The sequence below is a fragment of the Chiloscyllium plagiosum genome, chromosome 9, assembly GCF_004010195.1.
Source record: "Chiloscyllium plagiosum isolate BGI_BamShark_2017 chromosome 9, ASM401019v2, whole genome shotgun sequence".
NCBI lineage: Eukaryota > Metazoa > Chordata > Chondrichthyes > Orectolobiformes > Hemiscylliidae > Chiloscyllium > Chiloscyllium plagiosum.
In genome coordinates, this window is record NC_057718.1 from 85,471,583 (window position 1) to 85,497,078 (window position 25,496).

A 25,496-nucleotide genomic window follows, 5' to 3' on the forward strand; every position below is an offset into this window, starting at 1 on the left:
TCCCCCAAGTCCCTCCTCCCTACCTTTTATCTTAGCCCGCTTGGCACACTTTCCTCATTCCTGAAGACGGGCTCATGCCCGAAACGTCGATTCTCCTGCTCCTTGGATGCTACCTGACCTGCTGCGCTTTTCCAGCAACACATTTTCAGCTCTGATCTCCAGCATCTGCAGTCCTCACTTTCTCCCTAAGCCAAATAGAACCTGACATATAATAAAAACAAAATTTTGGAAATACTCAACAGATCAGGCAACATATATGGACAGAGAAGTAAGTGGCCTATAATTCCCTCACTTATTTCAGTCGTCTTCATTGAATTGGAGAATGACATGTTGGCCTCTCTTCAAAGCAAGTTATTATTCCAGACATGATTGGCATTTACCTGTGCCTAGTGTTTTCAAGGATGACCGATCGTATTTGGACACCCAGCTGTCTCCATATTTCAGCAGCAGACGAATGGCCGTTGGAGCCCCATAAAACTGATTGATTTGTAACCGCTGCACAGTTTCCCAGTATCTACCTGATAAACAAATGCAGAGAGAATTAATATCCGCATGGTTTAGCTTTCATGAATTTGGATCAAAATGCATCTAAATTAAACCAGTTGTTGAACTAAGGTCACTTGGTGCCATTAGATTGAAAAAATAGATGTTACCTAGTTAATTAATTGAGGTTAATAGTACACAGTAGTTTCAGACTTACGTACATCAGTCTTTGCCATTGAGGTCGAAAGTGACATAACTAAATCCTAGATTAGAGAATTCAACTTAAAGAAATAAAAACTTCATGGAAAAGTGATATACTGGCCAAATAATGAGGTTAAGAGTTGTGTTAGTTTAAAGAAATAGTCTTACAATGTTGCTTGTCCTTCTTTAAGTCATTCAAGTTTATCATTATACCAGCTAAAGTTGAGCTTCTGCATTACATAATTTCCTTTCTTTTTATCCCCTTGTTTCCGGTTTCCGGTTGACTCTCATGTGATGGCTGTTTCCTTACTTTATGTCAGCAGCCCAACCGCAAAATTAAATTTGAGATACAGTACAGTTATCTTGGTAGAAATAGTCTCCTTATGTCATGGTCTGCTGCATTGAATGCTTTACTCTCCATTTCGCTCTATTTTATTTATAGCTTAAAAACTGAGAGAACATTTCTCAGAATGAAAAACTTTGATTATGTGTAGAGATTACAAAATCTAAGGTTGTTCTCCTTACAGAACAGAAGTTGAATATTACATGCTAGTGTTTAAAATTATGAAGTAATTGAATAGAAAATATAGAGTTGAGAACTTATTGCTGCAAATTGTGAATTAAAATACATCATTTGAAATGTATTTACAAAATATCTACAGAACAATGAGGACATTGTCAAACAGAGGTCCTGTTTGGATAGCACATTCAAAAAGCCAGACATGATGAACTGATGGACGTGATGCCTCCTTATGTTTGTATCGTTCTTTGAAACTGTTCCACTGGTAGATGGACAATAGCCAAAGTTATTGTCCATCTGTTATATGTAATATGTTATATGTAATGGCAAAGAAACCAGAGACGAGCAGATAAGGAGCGTTTATTTTTATACAGTGAATTCTTATGATCTGAAATGGAGTGATGGTAGCAGATTCAATAGCAACTTTCAAAAGAGATCCAGATGTACATTTGAAAATAAAAGAAAATCCCTCGATTATAGGGTAAGAGGCAATAGAATGGAGCTAATTTATTCTCTCTTTTAAAAGCTGACCCAGGCATGATGGGCCAAATAGCCTCTATTTGTGCTGTAATATGCCAAGATTTTATTGTGCAATTTTGTAATGGTTATAATCCCAGTAAGGCCAGAGTAAATTAATTCAATTCGTATCATGGCACTTTGAGAATTTGAATTCCCTTCAAACTAATTAGTATAATTTGCAAATAAAAAGCTGATTTAGTTCTGACCACTCACAGCAAGTAGTTAGCACTGATAAGATTTACCTGTTATACAGGACAGATAGTCGATCTCCTCCATCTGTGATACTCATGAAATTATTGAAGTTCCACTGAAATATTGACAGTTATGTACAAATATTTACTCAAATTTCAGCTATTACATTGTAATGCTTTTTGATATTTTAAATCATCCCTAATGTAAAAAGATATAGTCAGAAAGCTGAAAACTAAATGATGTTAAGGGAAGTTCAGGTGTGATAAAACAGTTTTAAAACATTTATTACTCGTTTGTGGGACTGTTAGTTTTGCTGCCCGAGACAGCAATTATTGCCACTTGAACTGACTGGTTTACTAGGGCCATTTCAGAAGTCAGTTAAGATGCAACGATATGCTGTTGATCTGGCATCATATGTAGGCCAGAGCAGGTAAGGTTAACAGATTTCCTTCCCTCAAGGATATTATTGAACCAGATGAGTTTTTTAAGACAATCGATAATGCTTGCATAATTGCTATGGGAACTAACTTTTAATTCCAGATTTTCAAGTTTCACCATCTGCCCTGGTGAGATTCAAGCTCATGTCCCAGAGCATTAACTCTGGATCACTAGTCCAGTGACAATACTACTACACCACCACCTCCCCATTAGCAGTTGTACCATAACAAAGAAAATATGATATAGCCTTAATATAGCCTCAGGACATCGTGAAGTACTTTCCAGCCCCAATTTAAGAACTTATGGCAGGGTCAACTCTGTTGCGGTAGAGGATATGTGGCAAGTAACTTAAAATCATAACAGCCTCACCAACCGCAATAAGTACCAGATCATCTCTTTTAACTGATGTATGAGAAACAAATATTGTGAAGGATACTGGACAGAATATCCTAACACTTCTTCAAAATTATGCCATGAGTTCTTTTTGTTTCATCTGAGATGGAAGGCAGGTTAATGCCTCCTCTGGAAGATGGCAATTCTGATAATGTGATCCTTCAGTAACTGCAGTAGACCACCAGTTGAAATGTTTTGCTGAATCTCTGAAGTAGGACTTGAATCCACAACCCCTAGGTAACAGGCAAGAGTACTACTACCATTAAGCTTACTACTTAATTATACTAGGGAAATATATCTAATTAGATATTATTATATCTAATTATTAGGCTAGAGAATTGTGTTTTAATGAAGTATACATTTAATTAACTCTGAATACCTGTCCTTGTCCTAAATTGTCACCATGTTTATCACATTGCAAACAGCAACTTTGTATTTGACTTTGCATTGTTTAATAAATAGATTCCTGATTTCTGTTAAGGTATTTTAGTGTGACAGACTTTATCAGTAGATGCAACCATAAAGCTACCAGATTGTCAGCAAAATTCCAACTGATTCACTAATACGTATCCAAACCTCGATTCAAGATGAAAGACCACCAACACCTTCTCAGGACAATTAGAGATCCAGTATTACTACCAGTAATGTTGGAAATAATGAATTTTCAACGTTATACTTGATTTGCCCCATACATTTGCTGACTCACTTGTCCAAATCACACTAAAGCATTTCAGTACCCTCCCCACAAATCTCCATCTCACCCAGCTTTTTTTGTGTGCGAATTTGGAGATATTAAATTTAGTGTCCATACCTGAATCATTAATCAAAAAAGCGTATTTCACATGGCATCAATTTTTGTGGTTTCACTAAATCATCCAGAGGTCACTTGAAAGTTTAAAAAAAAGTCCTCTCACAAATGCAATGCCTGGCATACTTGAGTAAGTCACACTCCCAGATTATGTAGGGGTTTAACTATTTATTGCAGCTACTTATGCAACTATATTAAGTCAAAAATAACTAACTCCCAATCATGCTCTCATATCTGTGGAACACTGTAAACTTTGTCCTTCAGGACGTAAGTAGTTCCACTAGGCAATTAAAATAGCAGTAAATATGTAACTAACTTGTTAACTGATGGATCAGAAAGTGAAATCTCCTTCCTTTTCTGTCAGGTGTGTGGAAAAAAAGAGAATGATCAGCTAAATACTCCTTATGTTTCCTGTGAAGTAAATGTCCTGGACCCTGGAAGATGTAACTGAGATTAAGAAATCACAAGCACAAGCTCATCTTTGATTGAACTATGTCTAGACCACTGCCAATATGCAGACTGCACTGTGGGTAGAGTTCTTGATTTATTCTGAACATGCACACTTTGCATTTCTTATTTCATTTCTGTACATATTGCAAAGTATTCCTTGATCTTTAGATGGTAAATAATATCGATGATGAGGGTTTAGGGAAATAACTTCTTGGTTTGTGGTTCTTTTGATCAATTTTTTTAAATTTGCATTTTTTTATGCAAACATGTATTTTGTCTCTCTCTTTTGCTCACAGGTTTGCTCTGTCAAGATGCCATTTTGCTTATAAAGCTGTACCTTAAACATCTGTTAATTTGAGACAAAGCTATTAGTGTTTCATGGTTTATGTATGGTTTCAAGGATTACTTGTAACTACAACAACGCACAGATCAGAATGCTGCTAAGTATCTTCCTCTCCTTTTCCTTTTCTGTCTTCCTAAATTTTCTTACAATCTTACTCTTGCAGTGAATTTACAAACCTTCAGATTTCCAACATAGCTTTCACGTACAGAGACACTGCGCTGTTTGAAATACAAGCCTTAAGAAGATTGTCATCTTGGATTTTTTAGAATTCACTGAAATTGATACATGCGTGGGATCTCATTCTGCCTGCTGCACCTACCCATACTCACCATCAGTACAGTCTATAGGAATGGACTCTGTATACTGTCATCATTGGCTCCAGATTGTGCAATCATATTTATTAGAACATAGAACATAGAAGAATACAGCGCAGTATAGGCCCTTTGGCCCTCGATGTTGCGCCGATCCAAGCCCACCTAACCTACACTAGCCCACTATCCTCCATATGCCTCCATATGCCTATTGTAACAGGAGGGTCCCATGTGTAGATTTCACAGCAGTATTCAATTTTCCTCAAAGTGTGGAAGAAATGCCAGCATAGTGAGCAAAGAATGTCAGGTGAACAGGCATAGGGATAAGAAGAATCTCTGACAAACTGGAGGTTGGGAAAATGGTAGCAGTGTGAATTGGGAGTAAGAGACATAATCCAGCAAAACTGGTTATTGGTTAGATCTAGAAAATTATTTGCACTTATTGACAAAATTTTCCTCAATTTTCTCATGTTCCCATTACAGATAAATGGATCCCAGACCTTGAACGGTCACTCCCTGGAAAGACAAAACTATGCCCTAATCTCACAACTACGAGCATTTCCAACATTTTAGGTGTGGATGCAGAATGCTGGTGTCAAGAAAGACCATAGGGTTGATTTTAACTCAATCTGCCCAATGGAAACCACAGTATCAGGCTGAGCATATGAATCATTTGGGTGACTTGTCTGCCATTTTTGCCTGCCACGTACATTTTAATTTGCTATTCAAATCAGACAGCAAAGCAACCCACACAAAATGTTTAGGTCCTACATTACTGACCTGCTGTGCTGTTCCAGCAATAAAGTTTCAACTTTGATCTCCAGCATCTGCAGACCTCACTTTCTCCTCCAAATCAGACAGCAAAGCAACCCACACAAAATGTTTAGGTCCTACATTAAGTAATCAGATCTGGATATTGTGAGGCTATCAGGTCCAGGCATAACTGTAATCTGCAATTTCCTGGTAAACACCAGCTGGCAGTTGAAACCACCCCATTCCTGGCAGCCCAAGTTCATATTTATTTTCTTTCTGACTACATCAATCACAGGGAGTTCAAACAGGTACATAGAGTATGTTTTTTTTAACAATAGTCCTTATTGTGCTTACCTGGATTTGGGTAGATAGGAGTGCTTTCAAATAGTACAGTCGTGCCACCATTGCAGAGTGGGCCATAGGCCACATAACTGTGCCCTGTAATCCAGCCAATGTCTGCCATACAGCCAAAAATATCACCTTCTTGATAATCAAAGACATACTGAAAGATAACATTTGTATGTTAACCTTATGAATTAGTATCTGGAACAGAAAAATTATTCCACTAAAAGATTCACTCTATAGGTAACAAACAAAACTAGGACTCAAAAATAGACCCTGCAATACCAGTTTACAAAAAAGTAATACAATTAGTTGATTGGGTAAGCGTCTATTAAAATCACTCAGTAAGCAAGTTAAATGAATGAGGCCAAGTGGGTTTTGTTTGCAGCTGGGGATGAAGTCCTGGAAAAATACAAGTATGCCAGGAATCCCATTCCAACCTGCCAACTTTCATATTTAATTGCAGTAGACCACATGAGATCACACCCCTCAGGAGAGGTAGGTTGTCAATTTTATGATGTAAAAGATCAACTCCTGTGATAGTAACACGGAATTTGAAATAAAACGTTTGGCTCTGCAGGTTTCCTATGCTTCCTCGAACCTGCTAGGTGATTGCCAGGCAAGACGAAGGTGGCAACTAAAGGGGTGGAAGCTATGAAAAGGAAATCTGGTTGTAGAAAATGGTGTATTCACAGTACTTTTACCATGATATCGCAGAGGATGTTATTTTACATGCATTGAAGGTGCCATCAACACTTTGAATGTTCAAAGGCCTGACTTGCACTACCATATTTCCTGGCTGTTGTTTATGCAGGGTTACTTTGAACCTCAGATTATATCCAAGATAAATTGCCAGCAGCAGTAGATCGAAAAGCAGCAAGAGGCAAAGCACCAGGCTGCAACAGTACTTCCATTAGCAACAGCCCACTTCTTACAGACCTGCAGTTCATTACTATAGCACATTGCCTATAGGCAGAGCATAGTGGATAAGCTTCCTTGACATGTCAGAGCATCAGTGTCTCAGGAGGCACAAACTGTCATGTCAGATTTTGGCAGACATTACAAACTTTCTGGACCAGACCTGCTACTGACTGAACCTACTGTGTCTATGCCTGTCAAAATAACCATTGTCCTTGACACCTGTGCCTCTGGATCCTTCCAGGCTCACCTGGAATTATTGCCAGGATCTCACAGTTAGTGGTAGATAAATGCATAAGAGAGCTTGCTGACTACTTATTTGCCAAAAGTGTCAACTTCATCTGTGATGACACCAGTCATAAGGGGGAAGCATCCAAATTTGTGACTCTGAAATGTTTGCCATAGGTGTAGTGCTGCCCGCAAGTGACAACTAAAGCAACCACCCTTCACCCAGGCAAGTTAATAAAGGGCTTCCTCTCCGTCAATATGCAAGAGGTGAGCAACCAAATGTCTTAATACCTGGATGCAGAGCTACTTAAAAGATGGTCAGTGACATCCCTCAAACTTCTAAGGAATACAGCCTAGAAACAGTACAATTAATGTCATACAACCATTGTGTATCATTAAACAAACTGTTGGGAGTGCTGAAGGTGCAGTTCAAATGTCTTCATAGATCTAGAAGTGCACTTCAGCTCACAGAGACCAGGGTATACAATGCAATTTTGGTGTCTGCTGTCTATATAGCAGTGCACAACAGCAACGTTGGACCTGCAGGAGGAACAAAGGGCAGAAACACAAAGCAGAAGGTGATGCTGGCAATGGACTACCTGCTGCCCAAGATGCCCTTAGAATTGAGTTTTACTTAGTTTCCACCATTCCATCCATCAAATAAGCAAATTCAAAAGTGGTTGTGGCAATTGCTGCCTCCCAGCCCTCTGTCATAACCCTACATCCTCCAAGAAACAACCTGTAAAGGAGTCCTTCAAACAATGAAGCCTCTCATTCACAACCCCCATTACTTTGTGTCAGTTACATGAGATATAGAAAAAATGTGGGGTTGAATTTTACACTCGGTGGACACAAATATTTTCATTATCTTGATTAGAAATATTGCTCTTAATTGTTATATACATCCAAAGACAGCACTATTTCTAATTAATTACAATATTGGTCACACTTACAAAACCAGTAATAGTGGAATAAACAAGTCATAACTGGAATACACTAGTCACAACAAGAAAATTATTAATGATTGGAATATTCTTTGTATAGTGACATTAATACAGAAAACTGTCCCAAGACATTTGTAGATACATTATCAAACCAGATTTGACGCCAAGCCAGATAAGAAGATATTATGGCATGTGGCCAAAATCTTGGTTGAGATATGTAGGTTTTAAGGAGTGTGTTTGCGGAAGAAACAGAGATGGAGAAGTTGAGTGACAGAATTAGAAAGTTTAGGACCATGGCAGCTGAAAACAAAATCTTGAGCACTCTCTCCCTAACAGCACTTGGGCATATCCCCTGTCCAGTACCACATGGCAGTTCATCAACACTTTCCCAAGTTCAGATTAGAGATGGACAACAACTCAATGGACACGTCACATGTGAAAGAATGAAAATGATGATACAGTTAAAACTCAGGAATGCTCAGGACTCTAGGTTTGGAGAATCACAGATCTCCAAGAGGGCTGCGAAGCTTGAGGAAATTATAGAGTTAGGGAGAGGTGAGGCCATGAAGGATAGACGTTTTCAAATCAAGATAGTGTTTACCCATAAGGAGCAATATGTAGATGAAAAATAGAATAGACCTTTGGGCAGATCCTTGTGGGATGCAAAGATAACAATGTGGGAGAAGGAAGTGAAGCCATTGCAGGTTATTCTCCAGTTACAACTGTATAGTTAAGCATAGTGCCAGATGGATTTTGTCTCACCCATTTGGATCACAGCAGACAGGCTTTGGTGAAGGATGATGTTGCCAACAATGTCACATGCTGAAGACAAGGTGAGAATGCTGAAAACAGAGAGCTTTTTATAATCACAATAGGATAGGACATCATATGACTTTGTTAATTTCCTTGATTAATAAGGGGACCAATGGTTATTGGGAGAGGCAGGAGAATGGGCTTGAGAAACGTATCAGCCTGATCGAATGGCAGAGCAACTGAATGGGCCAAATGGCCTAATTCTGCTCCTACATCTTATGGTTAAGAGGGTTTTTGGTGCGAGGACTTGAAAAGCTGATTGGCAGGAACTTGGAGTTCCAGGAGAGATGGGCATAGATTTGGGTGGCACACCATGTTCAAAGACTTTAGGAAATTTGACATGAGGTAGTAGCTTATAAGAACAGTAGGATCATGGTATAATTTTGAAGAAAAAGATAAAAAGAAACTTGAAGGCGAGGGATTGAGTATAAAATTGGGAGAGAAATTTTAGCAATATCAACTAATAAGGGCAGGGAAGGAAAACTGGGAGGTCAGCAATTTAATGGAATGGGTCATGGAGCAGGAGGTAGCTTTCAAACAGATGACAAGTTTAGGCAGTGTATAAGTGCCAATAGGAGAGAACCTAGAGGTGAGGATCTTATAGGATGCGAGATAGGTCATAATTGGAATACACTAAATTAGGATTGGAATATACTGGATTTAATTAGAATATAATAGCCTTAACCGGAATATGTTGGCCAAAACTGAACTGCTATGTATTATCTCAACTAGAATTTATTGGCCACAATTTGATCATAATTGCAATATGTTGTTCTTAATTGGAACACACTAATCAAACTCTACGTTGGTGTAAACTGGAAACAGTTTTCAAATCAAGACATTGTTTTCCCAGGAGCCAATCTAAGTTAGCAAGCACTGGGGTGATAGATGAAAACTTTGTTTCAAATGAGCCCAAATTGGGAAAGCATATGCCATGTAGGAATGTGCTGAATTGTTAAGTGTCAAAACAACAAACGCATGGCTGGAGTTACATTACATTAGATTCTCTACACTGTGGAAACAGGCCCTTTGGCCCATCAAGTCCACACCGACCCTCCGAAGAGCGACCTTCCGAAGAGCAACCCACCCATTCCCCTACATTTACCCATGACTAATCCACCTAACACTATGGACAATTTAGCATGGCCAATTCACCTGGCCTGCACATCTTGGGACTGTGGGAGGAAACCAGAAAACCCAGAGGAAACCCACACAGACACGGGGAGAACGTGCAACCTCCACACAGACAGTTGTCCGAGCCGGGAATCGAACCCTGGTCCCTGGCACTGTGAGGCTGCAGTACTAACCACTCAGCCACCGTGCCGCCCCATTATTAACTGCAGATGACTTGAGGCAAGGTGAGTCCACCAGTATTATAGAGATACAATTTGGCACAGCTATGGATGCGCATTGTAGGGTCAACCATGACACCAATGTTGCAAGAAGACTGGTTCAGTCTCTGACAATTCTCAAAAAGTGAGAGAGAGTGGTAACTGGAAGTTTGGGGTGGGGCTTTGGTCAAATTTAATTGGAAGAAATTTCTGCTTGTCTAGTATAGATAGTTTGAATAGATAGTTTGACAATTTAGAGATTGTGAAGGAATAGAGAGAGGCAGCAGTTGGGTAGAAACATGGTAAAAAGGAGCAAGCATTCGGCCCCTATTCAATAGGATCATGGCTGATCATCCAACATAGTACCATTTTCCTGCTTTGTCCCCAAATCTTTCGCTCCCTTTAACCCTAAGAATTATATCTAACTTCTGGAAAACATTCAATGTTTTGGCCTCAACCATTTTCTGTGGCAAAGAATTCCACAGGGTCACCACTCCCTGGGTGAAGAAATTTCTCCCTCTTCTCAGTCTTAAATGTTCTACCCTATGTCCTCAGAGTGACCTCTGGTTTCAGCCTTCTTATTCTCCTTCAGGATAATGTTTCCTACTTTTATCTTGTATAGTCCTGTTGGGATTTTATATGTTTTATGAGATCCTATCAAATTAACCCAGCTGAACAAAAACCACAGATCAGGTTTCATAACCTTAAATTTAAGTCTAACCCTATTTAAGAAGAATTGCTATTAATTAAAAATAAATACATGTTCTGTTCTTAAATTTCTCCTCTCTTTTTTTTCATTTGTTCACAGGAGACATGAGCGATTGTCACATTAATTGTGAAATCTTTGGTTAAAGGACACAGGTGAGGAAAAAATACACTGGTTCTTTTCAGGTTTTGATTACCTATTTTTTGGAGGGAAAGATAGATCAGCTCCCAAAGCAGCTGTAAAAAGGCTTCTGTCAAAATCATTCACACCCAAAAACTATTGAGCTATCCAGTTGCTGTTGTCAGGCTGACAGTCTTTGGCATCCATAGCTGGTCACAACTCCTCAAGCCAATCAGTAATCTGTTGCTGACCCATCTACTAACAGCCTCCACTACTTTCTCAACAAAGCTGCAATGTAAATATGACTCACATCGAGATTCAGTAACTTGTTTTTTAGAAGTGCAGCAGTTCTTTCATAATCATTGGTTTTAAAATGGTCCTTTTCCCAAATCAGTTCATAATCAAAAATACAGTAAAATAAAAAGATATGGGTTTTATGATGTGAATGGGAGTTGGAGAGATTTAGTGTAAGGAAATTGCACCCCTTATTCATTCACAGGATGTATACCAGCACCAAGGACTGTGAGGTGCTTGTGCCTGGCTTCCAGTGATCCCGCAAACTGCAATGGAAGGCATGTGAGTGCTGGAGAACAACAAAAGCAGTGATTCCCTTAACCACTGGGTCAGAGACCCAAAGAATTTCAGGGACATTGTTTGCAATCTAGTCCAGGTGTTTTGTACTGATATTATTGCAGTCACTGACTCTTCGATCCTGGAAGCAATATAATCAGAAGCAGTTTTATTAGCATGAATTTTCACAATTAATCAACTTAATATTCTGGATAGATAATACTGCTAAGGTAAATATCTACATCATCAGCCTTGTTAAAGAGTAGGAAGTAAAATCATACAAAACATAAGAAAATTGTCTGAAAAACATATCTAGATATTCCTACAATGAGTTGCCTAACAGTTATGTATGTTAACATAACTCAGAGACTAGCATATATTTATTTTTTTTATTTAGTTAAGTAATTTAGCATTAGCAACTTTACAGATAAATGCAATCTGTGAAGTTGGCCTTTATTCCTTTGGCCTTTGTACGTTAATGTTAAGTAATTTCTGTAATCAGTATTAAATACTAGAAGGAAAACATTGAGGCTCACCATCCTGCTCTACTGATACCTTGTGGGTAATAGATGTATATAGCAGATAGCCAGCTTGTGTATGGACTAGGCCCTTGGGTTTTCCTGTGCTTCCAGAAGTATACAGCAAGAAGAGCAGGTCCTCACTGTCCATGGACACAGGTTCACACACCGGCTCCTCTTTCTCCATCTCCTGAGGAAGAAAAAAGGCAGATCATCTGAGCTGATGTTTTATTCCAGGAAAATGTGTTTAATAGTTGTTCTGTATAATTTAGACATGACAATAATGTGAAATACACCTACATTCTAATGGTAGATTCAATCTACAAAAGACCCATACTTTGTGTCTGCCTATTTCTGTGTTTTCACCAGATTGACAATGGTTAGTATGGCGGATGATTTGATTAATGTGTGCGTGGTGCTGGGCCTTAGTGGGAATTGGATTCACCATCCTCAGAAAGAGGGTAGACATAGCCATAGGGGTTGCTGAGTACAGAGGCAATTTTATAAAAGGCTTGCCTTTGCCTTCTGTACATTGTCCCAGCTATAAAGAAACAAGTAAATGAAATACAGCCCTCAGCCTTCACCCACCAGACAAACCTCATGTCATACATGCCAAACCATTCTCCCACCCAACCCCATGCTGCCTCACGCCTCCCATGTCAATGAATGTCCATCTACGCACCCGTCCTAGCCCTTCCCATACCCACTGTGACAACCGATGTCCTTACACCTTCCATGCCAACTCACCCAGGATCCATCACAGGCAGACCTCAGGACCTATGCTGAGTTGAAATAAAGTTTTTTTGTCTTTTGATTATTTCACTAATTAAGAAAAAGTACAATGATTGATTTTAAAAACTCTGTTGCATTTACATTCCTTTAATTGCTCATCTCTTATAAATACAAAATTTGTATTCATAGCTCCACACCAAAGTCTTTGTAACTGCATGGTACTGTCAAACAAGTTGTGAATTGACAGGCATGTCATAATGATAATTATAGGTTGTGAAATGAGTCAACCAACACAAATTATATACTGATAGCCAGCAGGCTTAGGTCAACAGACAAGATTTAAATGCAGGTTTTTTAAAATTCAAAGCAGTTTAAATTAAATGCCTTTACAGCTTGGCAGTTTCAATGAGCATATCCACTTTTAACACACATTCACATCTACTTTAAACAATCCTAAATGACACATAACCGATCCCAAAAATGTTCTTGGACGTATCCAAAAGTTTAATTTACCAAAAAGGTACTTCAGTAAGTTTAGACCTTCCCTTGAAAAGTATGAAGTCCACAATTCATGTTTTAGGTGTCCCACTAATGAAAAGTAAATCTGTTTGAATACAATTCCATTTTACATATGTAAATAAAAATGGAATATTTTGGGTTATTTCTTATTTTAGGGTCATCCAGTAAATTTAGTTAAATCCAATGGGAATTGTAACAATTATTTAATCACACTCGTGACTTTGATCTTGGAATTGATGGATGAGCATTTGCAGATTCAAGTTTTGGGTTATTCACTGCAGAAATTCTGGCCTTTAGACTGTTCTTGGAGCCACCCTATTATATTCCTGAAGAAGGGCTCATGCCCAAAACGTCGATTCTCCTGCTCCTTGGATGCTGCCTGACCTGCTGCGCTTTTCCAGCAACAAATTTTCAGCTCTGATCTCCAGCAGCTGCAGTCCTCACTTTCGCCACCCTATTATATGTCTGCTTCAGCTGAGTTTCTTGTTAATGGTAAACACCAGGATGTTGATGAAAGGGGTATTCAGCATTAATAATGCCATTGAAGGTCAAGGGAGATTCTTTTGTTGGAGATGGTCAATACCTAGCATTTGAATGATGCGACTATTACTTGCCACTTAGCAGCCCAAGCCTGAATATTGTCCAGGTCTTGCTGCCTACAGTCACAGTTTACCTCTTTGGTGAGAAGTTGTGAATGGAACTGAACATTAAGCAATCATCAGCGAACATCCCCACTCTGATTTTATGATGGAGAACAGGTTGTGAGAAGCAGCTTAGGATGTTTGGGTCTGGGAGACATTTCTTTGAGGACTTCCTGCAGCTCAGTCCTAGTGATGAGATGATTTGCCTCCAGCAACTATAACAGTTTTTCTTTGAGTTAGTTGTGATTCCAGCCAGTGGAGAGTTTCGCCCTAGTTTCCATTTACTTTAGTTTTTTTTGACAAATTCAGTAAAATACATATTAAGAGCAAAAATGTCCATTCTGCTTCTGGAATTCAACTCCTCTTTCCAAGGCTCTATCTATTGCGGTCTGGAGTTAAATGTCTCCTCACGGAACTCAAAACTAAATATTACTGAGCACGTTATTGTTCATAGTTGAGAGTATGTTGCTGGAAAAGCACAGCAGATCAGGCAGCATCTGAGGGACAAGAAAATCAATGTTTTGGGCCGGAGCCCTTCATCAGGAATCATTTGGGCCAGATTTTCCTGGTCCTCAATGCTGCCTGACCTGCTGTGCTTTTCCAGCAAAACACTCTCAACTCTAATCTCCAGCATCTGCAGACCTCATTGTCTCCACGTTATTGTTCATATCACTGTCAATAATACCATCAATCAAATTGAGCTTTACTGACACTAATGCAACACTAAGGGAGTGCTGCACTCTCAAATATGCCTTTTTATGGATTCGGTGTTAACCTGAGGTCCCATGTGGATGTAAAATATATACTATGTGACGATCAAGAACGTTCTCCTCAGTGTCCTGTTCAATATTTATCATTGAAAGGATATCAGTAAATCAGATTAACTGGTCATTAACATATTGTATTTGTGGCACTTTGCCATGAGCATACTGGTCGTATGTGTTACCAGCAACAATGACAACTTCTCACTTCTATGCGTTTACTTCAAATGTACTTGATTGTATATAAAGCAATTTTTGGCATGATCTGACGTCACAAAAGATGATATACAAATGCAAGAACTTCTTTCTTTCCAGAAAGCCCTGTGCTTTCCTGCTTTAATTAGATCTCATTGTCAACATCTATGTGTTCCACTATTAACAATGGCTCTTACACAATAATGCAGGTAGACAATTCTTTATCCGAAATTCTGTAATCCAAAAAGCTCAAAAGTCCGAAGGTTTTTTTGTGAAGTTTTTTTTCTCATTAACAAGGTTGTTTGATGTACAAACAGTTAATCCAAGTCGACACCCACTCGATGCAACGTGTGGGGGTGTGGCCCAGCATCGGCAGGCCTCAATTCTCTCTCAAGGTCCGTTTTACTGAGTGAGTCTGCTCCTCCTGAGAAAGTTTATAGCCTTAAAACTTCTCCTTAAACATGTAGACTAAAATGTAACTTTGAATTATAGAACACATTTGCTGCACACTAGAAAATAGACAGCCAGGGAGGGTAAGACAATTAAGAACATTTGCCTTAACATCAATGAATCTGGATAAACAGGACACCGAGTGATAACATTCCTTTGTGAAATTAATATCAATTTTTGATTCTGACCTCGAAATGAAACTCTGTATCAATTAACTTCTCTCTCAAATTATTGTCCTTCACTATTACCTGTCTAGTTCAGAACATGCAGTGTTTTTGTGAACTTTTTGTGTTTGTGACAGTACAGCCTTTGTAAACTTGCGTGTAAAGGTAGTCTGTTTGAGATCGTACAACAGAGTAGCCTGCCAGGGCTCTTGAAGGAAGAGCGATGTCCTACTCTCCTGGGTTATCAGTATCCAGTTAGCCTGACTTATAGGTATCAGTGTTATGTTGTAACAGTGATGCTATTAGTAAACAAAGGGGATGATCCAAATTAAACTAAACTGTCTGTAAGCGTTTTTTTATTCCAGACTACCAAAGGTGTGATCTCCGGAAGAACTAAGAGAGGCTTACAGGTTGAGTTCATAAAGAATTCCCTGGACCATCTCAAATCTGTATTTTATCAATTTGGCACTGCGAGAAAGGTTCCAACAAGGGATATGTTTGAGTGAAACTGGAAAAGGGGAACTTCGCCTGTGGGTCGGACTCGAGACCAACGAGCCCACAAGGTAGGATTACACCTTGATTGGTCTTAGTCTGCATCTTTGTGTGATGCTTCCCCATTTCATTCTCACGGTACCTTGACGGAACCCTAAATGAGATTGTTTAAATACGTACTAAAAACATAAACTGTCAGGATTTTAGAATGTCAGGAATGTTTTGCAGAAATCACTAATCTTGTTTGTTGTTGGGGTTGTTGATTAGTGAAAATTTTAGGTCGATATTATCTTCTCTGTTGTGTCTGTTCAGCTTGGCATGTCTTGCTTTGCCGTTTTGCTTTGTTTGTCTGCTATGGTTTTGTTCTGTTTGTTTTGGTGTTTATTCTTTGTTTATGAAATATAGAGCGTGGTTGCTGCTTTTGTCGCATTAAAAAAAAAGCTGGCCAGTGATACAAATCTCGCACACTTGGTAAAGCAGCTACATGCCACAGCCAGGATTTATGAGGCTAAACTCCCTGAATATGACTTATAGAATGTGAGTCCCTCATTATCCTTAAAATCACTGTAACAGTGATGCTATTAGTAAATGAAGGGGATGATTAAAATTTAAACTAAACTATCTGTAAGAGTTATTTTTTATTCCAGACTATGATCTCCAGGACGAACAAAGAGAGGATTACAGGTTGAGTTCATAAGGAATTCCCTGGGCCGTCTCAAATCTGTACTTTATCACACCGGTAAGTATTTTTAAAATTTCACCATCAAACTGTCACTTATTCTGAAATTCAAAAAATTCTGAATTCCGAAAACCAGCTAGTCCCAAGCATTTCAGATAAAGGATTATGCACCTGTACTAAGTAACAAACTTTGCAAAGTGACAGTTTTAATAATCACAATTTTTAAAAATATAAAGCTACCAAGCAAAAAAAAGCTTCTTAAGTTCAACGGTGTTACTGTAATGAAGACTTACTTCTTCAAGCGGTATATCGATATTGCTCATTGGAACTTTGCCGTCTGTTCTCTGTGCCACAAAGATGCATTTTACTGTGGGACATGACTTTACTGCCTCATCCACCATCTTCTTCAGCTCAATAACACGACCACCACGTACTCCTTGATTGCAGGTGATAACAGCCTTGCATTGGGCTAGTTAGGCAAAGACAAACACTGTCATAATACATTGATTTATTTTAAATGCTAAGGAATTGTAATTCTACAGCTAGGAAACTGGATCAAAAAAGGGAAAAGTTTACAGGGCTTTGCAACATGTTCCAAATCAACCGTAAAAAGGCTGACACTCAGTGGTCTTGACATTCAGTATCCAGGTAGCTGCCTGAACCTGGTGTTAGGCCCTTTGTGAATGTTAGCACTCCTTCCAGACATTAAGTGAAACTCAGTGCAGTCAGTGCTTTCCTCAGGCTTTCTAGAATTTGATACAGCCTCCAGCACATACTGAAGCAGCACATACGGGCTATTCTATGTTCTAAATTATTTTTCTCAAAAATATTGTCATCCAAATGTGGTTATTAAGTGGTCCAGTCATCTGTAAGAGTTCTTGCAACATTGTTGCACATTTGAGAATATAATGTTTGTCATTGGGTTCAGCAGTACCCTTGCTCATTGTGCTGCTAACCACATCCTGGTTGCACAAATATACTGCCTGCCACTGTCAACCCAGTCACACCATCCCTTTATACCAGCAGCCCAGCTTGTCAAGCAGCAGGAAGTGGATGCTCCATTTAGAGTACATAGCATGTTTGCCTCAAATTGAAATGAGGTCAGGACATCTAAAACATGAAGACTTTTTATGCCATTTCAAACATTCACTAAACAACATGTCTGTTAACTTGACCATATGACATTTCAAAGAATAATCTGTGCAGCTACATTAGAACCTTGGCTCATTGTACAGTCATACAGTCATAGAGACATACAGCATTGAAACAGACCCTTTGGTCCAACTCACTCATGCCAACCAGATATCCTAAAATAAACTCATCCCATTTGCCAGCACCTGGCCCATATCCCTCCAAACCCTTCCTATTCAAATATCCATCCAGATGCCTTTTTATTGTTCTAATTATATCAGCCTCCACCACTTCGTCTGGCAACTCATTCCATATATGCACCACTCTTTGCATGAAAAAGTTGCACCTTAGGTCCCTTTTATATTATTTCCCCTCGCCCTAAACCTATGCCCTCTAGTTCTGGACTTCCCCCATCCCACCTTCTCCATGCCCTTCATGATCTTAATAAATCTCTATAAGGTCACCCTTCAGCCTCCAATGCTTCAGAAAAAACAGCCCGAGCCTATTCAGCCTCTCCCTATAGCTCAAACCCTCCAACTCTGGCAACCTCCTTGTAAATCTTTTCTGAACCCTTTCAAATTTCTCAACATCCTTCCTATAGGAGGGAGATCAGAATTGCATGTTATTTTCTGAAAAGAGACTATTGCATGAGTATTGGAAGCTAAGTGACACACTGGAAACAGAAATGAATTTGAACACTTTTGTGCATGACCTATTTCCACAACACAAAAATAATCCAAGACCAATAATACAATTCAAGATGACTATCTAATGTAATACAAATAAAATTACAGAACTGTTCCTTACTTTCCCTGTGTAAAGTCTATTTTCACCACACAAATTACTCTGAACTTCAGTGTTGATCTCGTTAATGTTGATCTTGCTTGGCACACCTCCTGTCCAGTATTATCTATATGCTTCACTCTAAGTACCACAGGATCTGTACATCTTTGCTTGCTATGATCTGCCTGTACTGCTCACAAACAAAGTATAGCTTTTCACTATACTTAGGTACACATGACTACAATAAATCAAATCAAATTAACAGCATATATATTTTCTTAAATATAAACCGAAAGTGCTGGAAGATGCAATGATCATGACCTGAAACATTAACACTGCTTCTCTCTTCCCACATACTGTCAGACCTGCTGAACATTTAAAGCATTTTCTGTTTTTATTTTAGATTTCCAGCAGCGCCAGCACTTTGTTTTCAGATATATATTTATTTAATGGGATTGCAGATTCCTTCCATTTATTTGATTATCCGTTAAATTGAAAACAGAATCAATTAAAAATGTTAATTGGATAAACTGATATCAATTTAGCAAATGCACCTTGCAGACCAATGAATGCAGGACAATCCACATTGATATTCCCTCTAAATCACACAGCACTGCCCTTTGATGTGAAGGGCAGTGTTTGTCACTGGCCACCCGGATGTTTTCCTATCATCCTGGCGGTGGAATTTGAATAAAGATTCGTGCACTTTGTGTCTTTCACTGTGTCTCACACCTGCACACACACACCATGGGTGCTGGGAAAAAAATAAGCACTACCGCACTTAGGTGGTAGTGTGGGGGTGAAATTTTTTAAAAAATTTAAAAAAATAAACAGGAGAAATTTGATTCGTGCGAAAAAAAAATTCCCTCTAAATCGTTTTTCGGTGCGCAGACCTCTGTAGCAGTGACTTCCAAAACTAGAAGTCAATGCATTGGCAAACTGATTGGCATACACAGAGAATGGTGTAGCTGTGTGACTGCACAGTTCAGAAGGAACGTTGGTCCAGATGCAAGATTTTTATATTCTTTTGAGTGCAGCATTTGTTGACTGTCCATAAATGCCCTTTGCAACTCACTGCTTGTTAATTTATCTTAGATGGCCATTGCTGTGGGTCTGGAGTCACATGTAGACTAGGACAGCTAATCTCCATGGGGTAAAAACAATAACTGCAGATGCTGGAAACCAGATTCTGGATCAGTGGTGCTGGAAGAGCACAGCAATTCAGGCAGCATCCAACGTGCAGCGAAATCGACGTTTCGGGCAAAAGCCCTTCATCAGGAATAAAGGCAGAGAGCCTGAAGCGTGGAGAGATAAGCTAGGGGAGAGTGGGGGTGGGGAGAGAGTAGCATAGAGTACAATGGGTGAGTGGGGGAGGAGATGAAGGTGATAGGTCAGGGAGGAGAGGGTGGAGTGGATAGGTGGGAAAGGAACTAGGCAGGTCGGACAAGTCCGGACAAGTCAAGGGGACAGTGCTGAACTGGAAGTTTGAAACTCGGATAAGGCGGGGCAAGGGGAAATGAGGAAGCTGTTGAAGTCCACATTGATGCCTTCGGGTTGAAGTGTTCCGAGGCGGAAGATGAGGCGTTCTTCCTCCAGGCATCTGGTGGTGAGGGAGCGGCGGTGAAGGAGGCCCAGGACCTCCATGTCCTCGGCAGAATGGAAGGGGGAGTTGAAATGTTGGACCACAGGGCGGTTTGGTTGATTGGTGCGGGTGTCACGGAGATGTCCCCTAAAGCGCTCTGCTAGGCGGCGCCCAGTCTCCCCAATGTAGAGGGGAGCGGTCTTTGCGGAAGGCGGAGAGGGGTGGGGAGGGAAATATATCCCTGGTGGTGGGGTCTGTTTGGAGGTGGCGGAAATGTCGGCAGGTGATTTGGTTTATGGGAAGGTTGGTAGGGTGGAAGGTGAGGAGCAGGGGCGTTCTGTCCTTGTTGTGGTTGGAGGGGTTGGGTCTGAGGGCGGAGGTGCGGGATGTGGACGAGATGTGTTGGAGGGCATCTTTAACCACGTGGGAAGGGAAATTGCGGTCTCTAAAGAAGGAGGCCATCTGGTGTGTTCTATGGTGGAACTGGTCCTCCTGGGAGCAGATACGGCGGAGGTGGAGGAATTGGGAATACGGGATGGCATTTTTGCAAGAGATAGGATGGGAAGAGGTGTAATCTCCATCCCCAAGGCATATAAGTTAATCGTTATTACAATCAATGATCATTTCGTGGTTGCCATTATTACCAAGACAAGCTTTTAATACCAGGTATTTATGAATTACTTGAACTTAGATTGAACCCATGCCTCCAGTAGACTGAACCTCTGACATGACCTGTTCCACCATCTAACTGCTTGATTTGAAAATGGATGTGACTCTTCAACAAATTAATCAGCAAAAAGAAATGTGAAAGATCTTTGTTGACTTACCATCAGAGATCCTTTCACTCAGTGCATGGCTGCTAAAACCTGCAAAGACTACTGTATGCACGGCACCAATCCTAGCACAAGCCAACATTGAAGCTATACCAATAGGAGATACTGGGAGATAGATTGCGACTCTGTCCCCTTTCTGCACCCCATGACGCTTCAAAGTGTTAGCCAGTCGACACGTGGTCTCCAAAAGTTCCCTGCAACACAAAACATCCATTTACTAATCACTGGGGAGAGGGCAGGCAGGTGTAGTTGTGGACAATCACTCAAGTGTCCATCAGGTACCAGGACAGCAGTTAAAAATGGATCACGTTAAACGACTGCTCTGTTAAAATTTGAAAATGGCTGAGGAGTGAAGAGGCTGCCTGAATTAACAGGAGCCTCATACATGTATGCACAATAGTTTTTTTTTGCCAGTATCCTGTCACCAAGTCACCCTTTATTTACATGTGCACAATACATGGACTTGACCAGCTAGCTCAGAGCCAGTTCCTAGACTGAGAAGACTCTCTAGTACTCCTTTTTTTTTAATTGCCCCATTCTACTGCTGCACCGAAGGAGGACTCAGCAGTGGTACTTATACTTCCCACAAATCACCTGTGGCTGTGTGTGTGTCTATGGCAACATAGTAAAAAGACACCATTGTGCAAAAATGTTATTCGATATTTTCCACCACCAATGTGGCTAGTGAAACATTAACAAGTAATGCCTGATAAGGGCAATGCTTGCATGAAAAACATGAAGGGGAAGGGGATAGGGAGACCACGTGGGGTTCTGTTAAATCATTGGCATTCAACCCCAATTTAAACCAGTGGAGACAGCTGTACACAGGATTAGGGTTTGAAGGAGTCTTTACAAGTAGTTTAAAACTGCTTTGTTTTACACTACCTTGAAAGTAAGTGTACCTCTAGGCCTCACAAGTGAATTGCAGCATTCATCTGCCTTAAACGCCACCATCCCTCACACTGAGAGTAACAAATAATTATTTCTTATGATAATTCCATATTCATAGTATGAGGCTGACACTCTGAACCAGATGGTTATTATCAGCTTAAGTTTTATTTGTTTGTGGAATCTAGGAAACTCTGGCAAGGTCGTACTTATTACTCCTCTGTTCTTGCCCTGAGAGCATAAAGAGTCAGGAATTTCAATTTGGAGTCATATATAGGCTGGACATGGTAACTTCCAATGGAAGGATACTAGCTTTAATCATGATAAACCAGCGTTCTTTGATTAATCGAATTAATTTTAAAAAGTGGGCAGCACGGTGGCACAGTGGTTAGCACTGCTGCCTCACAGCGCCAGAGACCCGGGTTCAATTCCAGCCTCAGGCGACTGACTGTGTGGAGTTTGCACGTTCTCCCCGTGTCTTTGTGGGTTTCCTCCGGGTGCTCCGGTTTCCTCCCACAATCCAAAGATGTGCAGGTCAGGTGAATTGGACGATACCTTGCCCGTAGTGTTAGGTAAGGGGTAAATGTAGGGGTATGGGTGGGTTGCGCTTCGGCGGGGCGGTGTGGATTTGTTGGGCCGAAGGGCCTGTTTCCACACTGTAAGTAATCTAATCTAATCTAATCTAATCTAATTTATTTAATTGCACACCTTTCACATATTTAATTGAATTTAAGATTATTTGTTAAACTGCTTTAAAGTTCCACCTGCTCCAGAGGTGTGTAATAACATCCCTGAACAGGTTGATTGGTGTTATGAAGTTAAAGGCATGTATTGTACCTTTAAGAGAGAGGGAGTGCTGTTGTACTGAGAGCTTACAAGCACCTGTGATATATGACTAAGTCCCAGAGTGTCCTGGAAAATTGAAAATATGTAATATTTGACTGTGAAATGGATACCTGAGTTTTGGATGCTGTTTTGACAACAATTTGAATTTAACCAATCAGTTTAAATTACGCCCCAGGCAACTAAAACCCATTCAAGTTTGAATCTACTGTTTTGCCAACATCAAATCAATGAGACAATCCAAAGTTGAGGATATAAAAAAGGCAGGCATTTTGAAAATCAGACAGAGCAGCTGCCATCAACACAGATCCAAGAAATTAGGAGACATTCTCTATCAAAGGTACCTTTCCATATGAAACATATTTGCAGTAAAAGGAAAGAAAACGACCCAGGGATAGCTTCAGCTGGAAGAAGACAGACACCAAAGATGGCAGTCGCTGTATGGTTTTGAAATTAAGTTGATGTGATTTTAATAAATGTTTTATTGGAACAATATATTGTTATAGAGTTGGAGGCAGATAATAAGCAGTTAAGAGAAAGGGGGCTCAGAGTTGTGAATAGTTGTTGTTTCAGGTTCAGGGTGAAATAAATAAATTGATGTTATTTTCTTTAATAGTGAAATTTGGGAGTTCTCTATCACTCATATTTTAATAGATTATGAGGCAAGGTGACCTTTTCTCGGTGTTTGGTTTAATTAACAGAAGGGTTCACAGCCGTATTGTAACAATTAGAAATATAAATAGTTTAAAGGGTTATTGTGTACTAAAGATTGTACCTGTAAGTAATCCTTATTTCTGTGCCTGGTTCATCTCTCTCCCAGATCAAAGCCACTCTGTTGGGGTACTGGTTGGCATGACGATCTAAGCAATTCACTGAGGGGAAAAAAAAATCAAAGTTATTACAATAGATTAAATGATAACTGTTAGAGGTGACAGCTGATGCAAAAAAAACAGCTTGTATTTTTTTGCTTCATTTAACAACAGCTCTCAACTTACTAAAACATCCCAAGATGCTTCACAAGTATGTTACAAAATGAAAGATAGGGAGAGAAAAGAACAACCAGATGACAAAAAACTTGGTGAAAGAAGTAGGTTTTAAGGTGGGTTTTAAGAGAGGCAGAAGTGTTTAGGATTATATAGCTATGAGCTACGCAATATACTAGCTGCATCTCCCTGAAGGTTTATACAATTAATAGGTCATCGTATATAATAAACATAGAGGGGGTGCTCACACAAATATCATGAAAATTCTTTTCTAGAAATCCCCTCCTGACAATGAACATGTTAATATATTTACTTCACAGAGTAATCCTGTGCTATCTTAGAATCTCACAACACAGAAGTAAGCTATTTGACTCATCACTCATGTGTTGATTCTTTGAAGGAGTTATTCCAGTTAGTTCTCATACTTCATTCTTTGTAATACGGCCCTGAAAACCTTTCCATTTCAGGTATTTATCTGTCTCCTTTTGAAATTTACTACAGGTAGACAATCCTTTATCTGAAATCCGAAAAGCTCCAAAATCCAAAGGTTTTTTTGTGAAGTTTTTATCTCATGAACAAGGTTGTTTGGCATGCAACCAGTTAACCCAACTCCACACCCACTCGATGTGTGACGTGGTCCAGCACTGGCAGGCCTCAATTCTGTCTCAGGGCCCGTCATAATCACTGTGAGTCTGCTGTTCGATAAGATCTTTTAAAATATTTCACAGTTGAACTGTCACCTACTCTGAAATTCGAAAAATTCCGAATTCTGAAAACCAGCTAGTGCGGAGCGTTTCAAATAAAGGATTGTGTACCTGTACTACATCTAATTTAACCATCCTTTTGGGCACTGTACTCCAGATTACAAAACATAGCTCTGCCAAAGATTTCTCCGCACCTTTCCCCTGATTCTTTAGTCAATTACTTTAAATTACTGGCTAGCAACCTATTTCTCTCAGTGCATTTAACTGAGTATGTTGTCATAAAGGTGCTTTATATAGTGTAATTGCACTAAAGTTGAGAACATTTCAAAGACAGAGATATCAGAAGGACAATTAAAAGCTCGAAGGTGGATTTTTTGATGTGTCTTTAAAGAGAGGGAAGGAAAAAACAGTGAGATTTACATTCCCAATGAGGAATTCCAGAGCTTAGGGTCTAGATAACCAAAGGCATGGCCAGCAATTCTGTGGTGAAGTAAGTGGAGGATATGCAAGTAATAAGAATTGAAGGACCACAGTTCTCAGTAATTAAAAGGCTCGGTAAGGTTACAGAGATATGGAGAGGCAAGACCATGAAGAGATTTAAGCACAAGAATGAGTTTTTAAATCAAGAGGTTCAGGGTCTGGGAGGTAACATAAATCAGTGGTGCACAGTGGTAAGGGCAGAGCAGAACTTTGCACAAATTATGAAATGGGCAGCCAAGCTCTGGATGAGTTGATGAGTAATGAAAAATGGGTCACTAGCTGGAGAGCACTGGAATAGTCAAATGTACTGACAGCCAAAGGAAAACCCCCCATAATTAAGTCTCAAGCCAGGAAGGTCCCAAGTGGGAAACTGATCCACTTGTGGCAGGAAATCAGTTAGGCTTATTTCAAATTGACATAAATTAACCCTGAGGAGAAAGTGAGGGCTGCAGATGCTGGAGATCAGAGCTGAAAATGTGTTGCTGGAAAAGCGCAGCAGGTCAGGCAGCATCCAAGGAACAGGAGAATCGACATTTCGGGCATAAGCCCTTCTTCAGGAATGAGGAAAATGTGTCCAGCAGGCTAAGATAAAAGGTAGGGAGGAGGGACTTGGGGGAGGGGCTTTGGAAATGCGATAGCTGGAGGGAGGTCAAGGTGAGGGTGATAGGCCGCAGTGGAGTGGGGGCAGAGAGGTCAGGAAGATGATTGCAGGTTAGGAAGGCGGTGCTGAGTTCG

General features: G+C 39.9%; 1 protein-coding gene and 1 long non-coding RNA gene across 5 annotated transcripts in view; one reads left to right on the plus strand and one right to left on the minus strand.

The window, feature by feature from the left end:
* LOC122553018 (acetyl-coenzyme A synthetase 2-like, mitochondrial) overlaps positions 1 to 25,496 on the minus strand; it is a 54,486-nt gene that overhangs the window by 19,993 nt on the left and 8,997 nt on the right. For all 4 annotated transcript variants that reach the window (XM_043696430.1, XM_043696432.1, XM_043696434.1 and 1 more), the window contains exons 2-7: positions 23,370 to 23,466; positions 20,858 to 21,057; positions 16,828 to 17,003; positions 11,939 to 12,091; positions 5,766 to 5,913; positions 381 to 518 (exon numbers count right to left, since the gene is read on the minus strand). In XM_043696430.1, the coding sequence (XP_043552365.1) occupies positions 381 to 518; positions 5,766 to 5,913; positions 11,939 to 12,091; positions 16,828 to 17,003; positions 20,858 to 21,057; positions 23,370 to 23,466 (912 nt within the window). The remainder of the gene's footprint in view (positions 1 to 380; positions 519 to 5,765; positions 5,914 to 11,938; positions 12,092 to 16,827; positions 17,004 to 20,857; positions 21,058 to 23,369; positions 23,467 to 25,496) is intronic.
* The window catches only part of LOC122553019, a 24,532-nt gene continuing 10,071 nt past the window's right edge, over positions 11,036 to 25,496 (plus strand). The window contains exons 1-2 of the long non-coding RNA XR_006312591.1: positions 11,036 to 11,389; positions 16,503 to 16,594. This is a non-coding gene — a long non-coding RNA (uncharacterized LOC122553019). The remainder of the gene's footprint in view (positions 11,390 to 16,502; positions 16,595 to 25,496) is intronic.